The sequence below is a fragment of the Solanum verrucosum genome, unplaced genomic scaffold (assembly GCF_900185275.1).
Source record: "Solanum verrucosum unplaced genomic scaffold, falcon-dt-bn FXZP01000101.1, whole genome shotgun sequence".
Lineage (NCBI taxonomy): Eukaryota > Viridiplantae > Streptophyta > Magnoliopsida > Solanales > Solanaceae > Solanum > Solanum verrucosum.
Genome location: NW_026020111.1, coordinates 1,823,128 through 1,835,556, shown reverse-complemented (window position 1 = coordinate 1,835,556; position 12,429 = coordinate 1,823,128). Strand labels below are relative to the sequence as shown.

At 36.6% G+C, this 12,429-nt stretch overlaps 3 protein-coding genes across 3 annotated transcripts in view; 1 reads left to right on the top strand and 2 right to left on the bottom strand.

Moving 5' to 3' along the window:
• The window catches only part of LOC125825438 (uncharacterized), a 1,130,247-nt gene that overhangs the window by 631,670 nt on the left and 486,148 nt on the right, over positions 1-12,429 (bottom strand). The window lies entirely within an intron of this gene.
• On the top strand, positions 10,655-11,263 carry LOC125825478 (F-box protein At5g03100-like). Its single transcript, XM_049504807.1, has one exon. It carries the CDS (start codon positions 10,655-10,657, stop codon positions 11,261-11,263), a length of 609 nt encoding a protein of 202 aa, XP_049360764.1.
• LOC125825477 (uncharacterized mitochondrial protein AtMg00810-like) lies at positions 11,944-12,387 on the bottom strand. Its single transcript, XM_049504806.1, has 2 exons — positions 12,075-12,387; positions 11,944-11,996 (listed from the first exon to the last, which is right to left on the bottom strand). Exons 1-2 carry the CDS (start codon positions 12,385-12,387, stop codon positions 11,944-11,946), a joined length of 366 nt encoding a protein of 121 aa, XP_049360763.1.

Below are 12,429 nucleotides of genomic sequence, written 5' to 3'. Positions count from 1 at the left end.
CATTAGGAATCTGAAACTTGACAACTCGAGTTCTACAATCTATTGATGCATAACAGGCATGGAGCTAGTCCATACCTAGAATGACATCGAAATCCACCATGTCTAACTCAACTAAATCAGCCATGGTGCTCTTGTGATTTATGGAAATGGGACAATCACGATAGACTTTTTCTGCTAGAATAGACTCTACAACAAGTGTACAAACACAGAAGGGTTCACAAAATTTCTCAGGTAGAACATCAAACTTATTTGCAACATAAGGGGTTACAAAAGATAAACTTGCTCCCGGGTCTAGCAAAGCATAAACATCAAAAGTAAAGACTTTGATCATACCAGTGACAACATCTAGAGAGTTCTATTGCTCTTGGCGAATCGTGATCGCATAGAGGCAGTTTGTCCTCCGCCAGTACCGAAAGTAGCTTCTCTAGGAGCAGCGCTATCTGGTGGAGCAACTGATGAAGATTGGGCTCTATTGCCCTGATTCCCACTACCTTGCTTGTTCTTAGGACACTCCTTTATGAAGTGACCCTCTTGCCCACACTTGAAACAACCTATATGGCCATCACGAAACTTACCTGGGTGGATCCTGCCACACTTAGTACATGCAGGAGCCCAATTACATGATGAAGCAGGTCCCTTTTGCTTTTTTTTTCTTAAAGGATGAACGGTTCACATTACCTTTCTGCTGCCCAGACTCATTCCCTGTCTTCGCTTTCTTACTTCTGAATTCTTCCATGTCCCTCAGCTTCTCTTCCTCAACCTGTTGCACATAAACCATCAACCTTGATATGTACATGTCACCTATCAGCATCGCTACCCTGCCCTCTTTGCTTGATAGACGGGCCAACCCAACAACAAACAAACTCAATCTACTCCTCATGTCCTTAACCATTTCCAGAGCATAATGAGATAGTTGGGTGAACTTCAACCCATACACATGCACACTTAGAGAATCCTGCTTAAGTGTAAGGAATTCCCGTACCTTAGCCTCTTTCAATTCTCAGGGAACGAAACGTCCCAAGAAAGCTTCCTCAAAACAGGCCCAGCTCGCAGGTGATGCATTCTCATCTCTACCATCTTTCCACTGATCAAACCAAGTCCTAGCAACATTCTTCAGTTGATATACAACTAGCTCAACTCTCCTAGCATCAGCAACATGCATCACATCAAATACCTTTTTCAGTTCCTCAATGAAGTTCTCTGGATCCTCAGTAGTGCTTGAACCAGTGAAACTTGGAGCATTCATCCTCAAGAACTCACGAATCCTTGAAGTGTCAGCCTCTTCTTGTCGAGCTACTCTTTTTTGCCTGACCTAGTGAGTCACAGCTTGGCTCAACATTCGGATAGCCTCACGGAACTCAGCATTGGGGACTTTTCCTTGAGGTTGCACTTCAGGTGCATTGGGTAACTCTTGTTCCTCAACATTGAACCTCGCACGACGACCTCTAACAACTCTTCGTGGATGCATGATTATCTAAAAACACGCGCAAGCACGAATTAGAAGAAACTTTTTAGAGATCAAACTCTAACGCACGAAACGAGTGTGCAACAAGTGAGATAATTTCCTAAGTGTTGCAGCCTCCTAATTATAGATGTGGAGCGCTTCACACCGATAACTAGGACTCTACAGACATGGCTTCATAGACTTCCTAGGACTCTTGAAATCTAGGCTCTGATACCAAGTTTGTCATGCCCCGAGCCTACACCCTGGACGTGGCTAGCGCTCGAAGACCATTGCTAACCTCAAGCGAACCATTAGCCTGGCTTACTTAACTCAGCGGAAGACTATAAACATTAAGAAAGAGATTCACATGCTAAATAACTTAACTATCTCAAAACTGAACTTACTCAAATAACTTCGTCAAATAGCTTAGAATGTTTAAAAGTCAACATTCAACTTTGCCAAACTGGCAACTCAAGTCTTAATATATGAAATGACAATGTAAAGACATCTGACTACTAATTGTCTATGAAACCTCTTAAACAAAGAGGAATGTCGGGATAGGACCCCCGATTATCCTAACATCTGAAAGACTAGAAAGTAAATAAAGGAGTCCTCCGAAATGCAAGGAGGCTCACCAACAGACACTGAATGCTCAAGCTGGATCAACGAGGAGCTTGATGCTAATTCGGGTTACCTGCTTCTGCATCATAATACGATGCAGACCAACTAGCATCAATACATTGAATGTACGAGTATTCGAGTTGGAATGCTAAAACAAGATATAGGCTTGAAAGGATTCTGAAAGGAAACACTTACCTGGCTCTTCTCAACTTCTGAATAACTTCACTCAAAATGTAGTGTAAAACAACAATAATAGTGCAATTTATACAAAGCATTTAAAACAGTAGAACACAACTTAGTTTGTTAAACAAAATGCAATAACAAACTTAACTTTACTCATATAATAAAGTTATATATTGTTTTGGGAGTTTGTCTAATCGAAAACCACCACTATGAGCCTAATTGCTGATACAACGTCTTTCCCACGCTGCCAGAACTGTCCTATACTTTGTCGTCATATAGAATGCTTAACTTATGTGATCATCTAAAAATTATGACCCATTAATACCCATGATGGCTACATGGTTTATGGAGACTTGAGTTAATATGAACTCGCATCCCCATATAGGTGCTCAATACTACTCCCAAAAATATACTTAGCTCAATGTTTTAAAACCACTTCTTTCTTTGGTTCGAGATAATTACTCAAAACTTAGCTTAAAATCTCTCTTGGAATCGATGTTCCATTTTTTTGCTCAAATGTGAAGACACTTATAAACTCTTTGGGAATACTTAGTTCCCTTATAGCTTTTTGAGAAATGAACTCAACTTTTCACTCTTTGCTTAACTTGAAACTTAAGTCTTAAAACAAAGTTAAAACATTCGTTAAAAACTTTTGAAAAACTTTATAAACTTTGCTTTGACTTGCTTCTTAACTTCTAGACTTGACTGTTAACTTCTCTTGACTTTGATCCTAACTTTCCTTGAATTGAATTATGGATTCAAGGTTCATGATCTCATGTTTATAGATAATTTCATAATGTTTAGATGTACCTTAGAGTGTTGGAATCAACTAGAAACATAGGTACATTGCTAAGGAACTAGTACGAAAAGATGGGGGAAGAATGGGAAGAACTGGCATCCCTGGCGCTCTGAGAGGCGCGTGACGCCAGCCCTTGAGATTCAGAGACCAATTTTGGGGAGTTCTGGCTGGAACGGTGGCCCATAGCTCAACATTCAGAGACCCCTCTTTGGGGCTCTGGGAGGCGTGATGCGCCAGGACCCTCCCCAGGTGTTCCCCGACTTTTCTTCTTTGTTTTTCAACTCTAAACCCTCCCAATCAACTTAGTTCTTTCCCCAAACACTTAGAACTGATTATATCCTTAATATATACCAGATTCAACTCAAAATTTCACCCGAAAACATGAATCAAACATTAAGCAAACTTCAACAACACAACCCACAACAATTCAAATGAATTTCATCAAGAACTCAAAGGATTTACTTTCAAATCAATATAACTTTGCTAAATTGAATCATGTTTGGCGCGTGGGTGAACTTACCCAACGCTATGTGATCTCACATACCTGGTAGGAATAAATCCTTGGCGAAAACCACACCTAAATGGATCAATCTTGATGAATCTTGCCCTTTCTTCTTCTTTCTCCTCTTTTCTCCTTTCTCCAAGCCCTAGCGTAAATTTCCAATTTCTAAAACTGACTAAAATCTCATTTGACTCATATTAAACTCCTAAAAAGGGATCAAAATAATAGGGCAAGGAAAAGACTAAAATACCCCTTAAAAATCCGGATTGGACATTTCCTTATTTGAACAACCCTACTTCCAAAGGGCATATCTCACTCATACAAACTCGGAATTGCGCAAACTTGGCGGTGTTGGAAAGATCATTCCGAGATATTTCCAACCATATCAACAAGTAAGTGTAAATCATCCTAAGATAGGATTTGTGGCCATTTGACGTTGACCAAAAACTCACTTTTCCTAACTTAAACAAATTTCTAGATTTGTCACTATTTCCAAAAAAGATTATTTCAAGTTCTTAGATTTTTAATAGCTATTTAAAATTGTGAGATGTTATAGTTTGAAACATTATAATGCTTTGAGTAAATGAAATGCTTTCTAAATAGAATTCACTTATTTCAAATGAACTTTTTCCCACTATTTTTCATATGAGGGTGTATATCATTATTCAACTGAGTTTTGAGAAGTTTAGACTATTGATACATATTGAGTTGATTATTTCCTCCATGTTATATAGGTATTGTGATGCATCCATCCTCATTCATCATATCATGTTCTTGGGAAATTGAGAAAAATGTGGAGATTCCTTTTGAGAAAGAAAATGAGACTCCTTTTTATATCCCTTGACCACGCTAGGGTGGCAAGTTGATGATATATTGACATTGTGATTTGGTATATGAACTGTGAGTTACCCATGAATCCTTGTTTGGAAGCCTTAGCTCGACATGGTGTATATGACAGGTTGTGCGACAACCTTGATTCAATCGTACCACCATATCATTGCATCATTGCATTGCATTAATCATTTCAGTTGCTTGACTTGTGTGTGTTATGGGAATTGTTGTGACCTTATGCGTTTAATTTACTTGCGCCGTTCATTATAAATTGGCGGCAGTAATGCCAAAGTGGGACGTTTTTATATGCAGGTGGAAGCGTTGCTTAGTTAATTTATAAGCTGATTAATTCCTTTTGCTAAGTTGGCCAAGCCTACTTATCATTTCTAGCTTTGGAGATCTTTTCGGAGTGGTGGTGAGATCGTGTTTTTGGATCATCATTACTTCCATCTGATCTTTTTACTGTTCATTTCTTATCGTAAACTTATGATGTGTTTCATACTCTAAAGTTGTATTAGATGTTCTTTATACTTATGCTACCTGGTTTTGGGATATCTTTGTTGTTCTTTTCTATTGTTTGTTGCCTGACCACCCTTTTGGAGTCTTGTATATGTGTTATTTTCGGCTTACATACTTTTTTTCGGGGGTGGGACGGTTGGAGTGTGTGCCATCATAACCTCAACTTTTGGATTGTAACAAAAGGCCTCTCAATTTGATAGGGGGACATATTTCAAGATACTCGAACAATCTTATCTCCAATTCCACCTGTCATTATTCCTTGAGAAGAGCATATCTTGTATTGTTTATTTAAAGTAGAATAAATACCAAAACTCCATTCAACTATAGAATTTCTTTTAATTCTCATATCCAACTATATCTCACTTTCATTAGGATGCAAATAGTATAAATAAAATATGAAATATTAAATACTAAATAAATGCAGGTAGAGGTGTTCACAAATAGGTTTGAATCGTTTATTGGTAAAAACTAAAACTGCACCAAATTAATTGATTTTAAAATTATCAAAACCAAACCAAATCAAATATAATATACATTTATCGGTTTAGTTGTTATAAATTTGGTTCGGCTATTTAGTTATTAACGATACAAAATAAAATAAACTAAAATAAACTATTCATTCAAAACGTGATAAAGGTGACAACAATCCATTCAAAACCAAAAATAGTTAGAATGACTGACATTATAGAAATTTCAATCATTGAATTTACTAAGAATAAAGCTTTAAAATTCAACATTTTGGCCTAGTCTAGAAGGAAAGGATAGTGACATTTTCAATCGCACAAAGAATTGTCATAGACATTGTCACTCCCCGAGCCTACACCCTGGATGTGATCGGCACTCGAGAACCATTGCTGGCCCCAAGCGAACCCTTGGCCTGGCTCAAATCTTAGCGGAAGGCTTATTCAAGAATAAAGAAACCTCAAATATAACTTAACTCATAAAGACATCATTACTAAAATTAGTTTAGTACAATATAGTCTGAAATGTTCAATAACATAACTGTTTAACTCATGTCTTAAACATTTAACAAAAGAAATGGAAAAGACTACTCAAAACACTACTATCTATGAAGCCTCTAATGACAATGATGGAGGTCGGGACAAGACCCATGATATCCTAACAAAACTAAAAGTAAATGGGAATCCTCTGGAAGCAAGGAGAACCACCAAAGCAACTCTAGAACTGTATGTTATATCAACGGTGCGTCTGTTGATGACCCTGAACTCCTGTATCTACATCATAAAACATGCAAGCTAAATGATGTCAGTACATGAAATCTACGAGCATGCAAGGGGAACTCTAAAGCACAGACATAATCTTGAACTAATAACAATGAAGAACATACTCACCTCAACTCAACTCAATTCAAGGATACTCAATCTCAGAATTACTTAACTCAGTTCAAAATAAAAGCAAAAATAAAGATGCATTATAAAGAAAGTTTTTAAAACAGTAGATAGTAACTAAATTTATTTAAAAATACAATAATAAGTCTTTTACTCTTATTTAGGAGATTCTCTAACCGACAACCATCACTATGAACTATGTGATGATACAACATCTCGCCATACTTCCAAAATTGTCCTATACCTTGCCGGAGTATAAGACAGCGTCAACTAAGTGGATCCATTAAGCTATGCTTAAAAAGCAATAAGGAATCATCTAAAAAGTATGACCCTTTCTACCCACGTTGGCATACATGGTTTGTGGGGACTTTGAGTTGTCTGAACTCGTCCCCATATTGGTGCTCAATACTACTCTCAATAGTATAACTCATGCTCATATGTTTAAAACCATTTCCTCGTCCTCAAACTTTGAGATTATTACTCAAAAGGTTCTCTTTAAAGAGATTATACTCAAAAACTCCTCATGAACTCATTTGGAAATCGATGTTTCCTCTGATGTTAAATGTAAAAACATTTACTCTTGGGAATACTTAGTTCCCATATATTCATTTTGAAAAATGAAACTCAACTCTCTTTATCCTCATACTCAAGTACTCAAGTCTTAAAACAAGTTTAAAAGTTTTGCAAAAAGACTTATCAATTGACTCAAAGAACTTCCTCGAACTTTACTCTTAACTCTATCTTGAATTTGAATTATGAATTTAAGAGCTATGACTTGGATATGCATGATCTCTCAAGGTTTAATGAAGATTTTAAGTATGGATATCAAGTAGATAACATAAGTACGATTCGAGGGAACGCACACGGAAAGAAGGACGGTAGGGTAGGGACCTGTCGTACTGAGTGGCGCAGGGCACCAACCCCTAAGCTACAGAAAGTGGTTTGGGGTTCACTGAGTGGCGTGGCGCCCCACCCCTATACCGAGGTTTTGATGAGTTTTCTTGCTTCAATTTCATCTCTAACTCCCCTAGAATCGAACGGTTTCCCTCAAACTCTTTTAGATTCTTAGACCCAACATAATTACAATGAAATCCACACTAAATTACTCAAGAACAATACTGAACCACAAGATCCTCATTGCAAGAACTCAACGAAACCTCATATCACAGAATGAACCACAAACTTCAAGAGAATCATCAAGAACTTAATATACCCAATCTTATGGATGAAATTCGTAAAAGAAACTCATGATTGGAGTGTGTGTGAATGAACTCATCACTACGAAAACTTAAATACCTCGTTAGGACCAAATCCTTGGCGAAATCCCTCGACGATTTGCAAGAAAACCTTGAACGTTCGAATATTCTCCTTTCTTCTTCCTATTAAATTTTTCTCTAAAACCCTAAGCATATTTTAGAATTGTGAAAACTGATCTAAGTCAATTTATACCCCAAAAATATTACTAAAAATGTTTAAAGATATTGGGGCAAGGAAAATACCAAAATACCCCTCTTTAATTCAGATGAATTTTTCTTAATTGGACAGGCTAAACTCAAACGGGCATATCTCCCTCATCCGAACTCGAAACTTAGCAAACTCGTGGCGTTGGATAAAGGAATCAGAAGCCTTTCATTGAATACCTTATGGGCCACCTTAATCATCATGTACCGAAAGTTATGGTCGTTTGGAGTTGACCCAAAACTCAAATTAACTCTTTCCAATTTAGTTCTTTCTAAAAATAGCTCTTTCTAAGATCGAGGTGTTACAATATCTCCCCCTTGGGAACATTCGTCCTCAAATGAGATCACTCTAAGTAGAACTAAGGGTGGCATCATCTAACACCCAGGTCAAACACCAACATATAATTTTTCACAACATAGCATATCAACTTAAAAAGTGTTTTACAAAAAGTCATTACCTTGGTATGGAATTTCTCCGGAAGAGAAGAGTTGTGTGTATCTCTTCTTCATATCCTCCTCAGCCTCCCGAGTAGCTTCTTCAACAAACTGATTCCTCCATAGGACCTTGACTAATGCAGCCTCCTAGGTTCTCAACTTGCGAAACTGACGATCAAGTATTTCAACGGGTATCTCCTCATAAGATATGTTGTCCTTAATACCAATATTTTCAGTAGGTATAATGAGTAAAGGATCGCCCATATATTTCTTCAACATGGAAATGTGAAACACCGAATGGACTGCTGCTAACTCTAACGGTAGCTCCAACTCATAGGCTACATTGCCAATCCTCTTGGATATCTTGTAAGGACCAATATACCGGGGACTAAGCTTCTCCTTCTTATCACATCTCATAACATCCGAGTGACACCTTCAAGTATACTCAATCATCCACCTCAAACTCCAAGTCTCTTCTCCTAACATCGATATAGGATTTCTGACGACTTTGCTCTATTTTCAACCTTTCTTGAATGATCTTCACTTTCTACATAGCTTGCTGAACAAAGTCTGATCCTATCAACCCAACTTCACCAACCTCAAACCAACCAATATGAGATCTACATCTTCTCTCATAGAGAGCCTTATAAGGAGCCATCTGGATTCTAGAGTGATAACTGTTGTCGTAAGCAAAATCAATGAGAGCTAAGTGATCATCCCAATTACCCTTGAAATTGATAACACAGGTCCTCAACATATCCTCTAGAGCCTCAATATAATACTTAATAATAATTCTAAGATTATGTCGGGATAAAAAATTTATACGGTATTTTAATCCTAGATATCTAACCTTATCTTGCGTACCAAAATAAATTGATAGAAGGAGTTTTATACTTTGATTATGAATAGTGTATATATGGGTTAATTGTGTAACGATAGGGTATATATGAGTTATTTTTATAATAAGGGGTATATCAGTTATAAATCACAAAGTTTAGGGTATATCAAAGACCGTGTTCATATGCAGGATGTTTTAGATTTAAATATAATGTCATCGAGGAATTGCCAAGTGTTTGTGAATTCTATTGCATTCAATTTGTAAAGGTCCCCTATTTTCAGCTCCCTACTTCTGAGTTCCACAAGATGCCAACTCTCATTCTACCCATCAAATTTGTAAGCTTTTACTTCTTTTAATTGACTAAGTTGAGGTGCTTCCATGAGAAGTAGAATGAATCGAATTCTTCATATACATTAATCGGTCGATGAAACATATAATCATTTTGATTGTTTATGATATGTTGAGTATCCTAGGATAAAGAAAGCTTTCTCAAAGAATGACAAATCGCCACATGACTAGCAGATAATGAAAGATCACACTCAGTCAAGACCAGTTCTCTTAAAGAGTTTGAAGCCCGAAATTTAAAAATAGGGAAGGGGTATGATGAAAGATGTGTATAATTTTTATAGACTATATCTTTTACACCATTCTAAAGAGCAATACCAAGGCACTTATTAATAAAAGGGGACAGAGCACCCTCAGATCTTGCAAAAATGAGAAATTCAAACTTGTCAATTGAGATTTTCTCATCCCTGTATCTCTCAATAATCTTATCCACTATTTTGATATTTTCATGAGTAGAACGAACTGCGAATTTCAAGTTGGGATGAGTCAACTAGGCCTGTAGCCATATTTTGGAGAGAATTCGCATTTGTGTTGCTTCTATATAATTAAGATAACAGAGTATTTTGTGAATAACAGGTTCATGCAATATGTCAACTATTGCTGTTTCAGTTTTACTCTAATGTTGTTTCATTAATCGATTAATGTATATGAAGAATTTGAGTCATTCTACTTCTCATGGAAGCAAGTCTTGGCTTAGTCAACTAAAATAAGTAAAAGTAAAAAAGCCTACAAATTTAATCAGGAAAGCAAGAGATATACCCCTCTCGTTCTACTTTTGGTTCAAATATACCATTTTCATTATACTGTCGGTTCAAATTAGATTGGAAGTGATTGTGTTGGACTTATTAAATTTTGGTGAAGGGACATGATCCAGAAGCCACCAGGTATGTTGCTTGTTCGAATTTTGCACCTGTTGTTGATCTTGTTAAAGAGCATTGATCTCACAAACCTCCTCTGGACCACACACATGATATTGGAGGAACGATAGGATGTAGGAACGGTAGGCACAGGGTATTCAATTACAAGTGACTGTTTTGCACTGTTTGGTAACCAAGCTAAAACGGATGTGTAACACTAGGGATATATATGAGTTATTTTTATAATATGGGGTATATTAGTTATAAATCTCAAAGTTTAGGGTACATTAGAGACCATTTATCCCTATAATATGTGTCAATTGGAAAAGTCAGGGGACATATTTAAGCAATTAAGAAAAAGAGAATAAATTATGCAAACGTTTGAAATATGTTTTAACGAAGCTATAAATTCAAGAATCACCTAATATGACAAACCCTAATAATTTTTTCAGAGAGATCAACCAACTAATCATGATGAAAGCCACATCTGACATATTGCCTGATTGTCTCATTCACAAAATACTCTGTTTTCTCAGTTTCAAAGAAGCAACCAAGATGAGCATTCTCTCCAAAACATGGCTACGAGCCTGGTCGACTCATCCCAATTTGGAATTCAGAGTTGATTATCTTAATGGTAATATGAAAAAAGTGGATAGCATCATAGAGAGATATCGGGATGGAAAAATCCCTATAGAAAAGTTTGAATTATCAAACTCTAGTTATTCTGATGAAGTTTTCCCTTTGTTTGATAAGTGGCTTCACATTGCACTTCAGAACAGCGTAAAAGATATCGTATTTGGTGCAAAAGATATCGTATTTGGAGTTCCTCGGTATACATCATACACCTTACCTATTTTCACAATCTTGGCAGCAAAATCTTTAAGAGAATTGGTTCTGAGGGGTTTTAATTTGAAGCACGTTTCGTTATCTAGTGGTGGTGTGGCGAACTACAATTCATTGAGAAAGCTTTGTCTTTCTTCTATAAGTTTAGACGATAACATGCTTCAGACACTACTTAATAGATGTTCTTTGATTGTCAATCTCGTCCTTGAGTATTGTTATGGGTTGGAAAATATTTAGTTGTTGAATCTTCAAAGGATCAAGTCAGTTACTATTAAGACATTTAGAAACCAGCGTGTTAAAATTGACGCCCCAACTCTTGAACACTTGTACTATTTAGACGTTGGGGAAGCGTACCCTATGTTGGATATTATCAATGCTCCAAATTTGGTATCACTAGAGTATATTGCTAGAGAGACAAAAAATATTCTGAAAAATAGTTTTCTCTATTCATCAATGATAAAGTAGAAAGAAAATATTTATAGCTATACAATTGGAGGGTTAGAGTTCTATTCTAGGAAGGAGTATATATGGTTATAAATGTATATTCTGTAAATCAGTCATATTCTAAGAAAGAATATATTTTCTTATTACTATACAATTATAGTTTTTCCTAACACCCCCCCCCCCCAATCAAATTGATACCGGTGATCACAAAGTAGCAATTTGGAGATAAGATATTGATGTCAAGCTTATGTCATTACCTTTGTAAACAAATCAACAAGTTGATCATGAGAAAGAATGTATTGTAGAGTGATGAGACGATCGATAATCAATTCTCGAATGTAATGGCAGTCCACCTCTATATGCTTTGTGTTTTCGTGTTGCACCGGGTTTGTGGTTATTTTAATCGCACTAGTGTTATCAACATGTAGCATTGTAGGAGATGTAATAGCGACACTGAGCTCAGATAATAGTCGTCATAGACAAACAATTTCTGAACTTGCAGCCGATATAGCACGATACTCAGCCTCTGTAGATGATTTAGATGTACGGGACTATTTCTTACATTTCCAAGATATAAAGGATATGCCAAGAAACATGCACCAACCAGTAACAGAGCGACGAGAATTAGGACAACCAGCCCAATCTGCATCAATATATCCTTCAAGATGTATAGAAGAATCAGAACGAAAAAGAACACCTTGAATCATAGAACCACGAACATATCGAATGACACGAAGTAATGCAGTGTGATGTATACGGTAAGGATTAACCACAAACTGACTTAGAACTTGTACTGCATATGAGATGTTTGGTCTTGTCATAGTGAGATAAACTAATGATCCCACCAACTTCCGATACAATGTTGGATCATTGAATGGTTCTCTATCAACCTCCTTGTACTTCGTATTAATCTCCATGTGTTTTTCTCCAATATTTTATAGCGAAAAATGGTTTGCTTT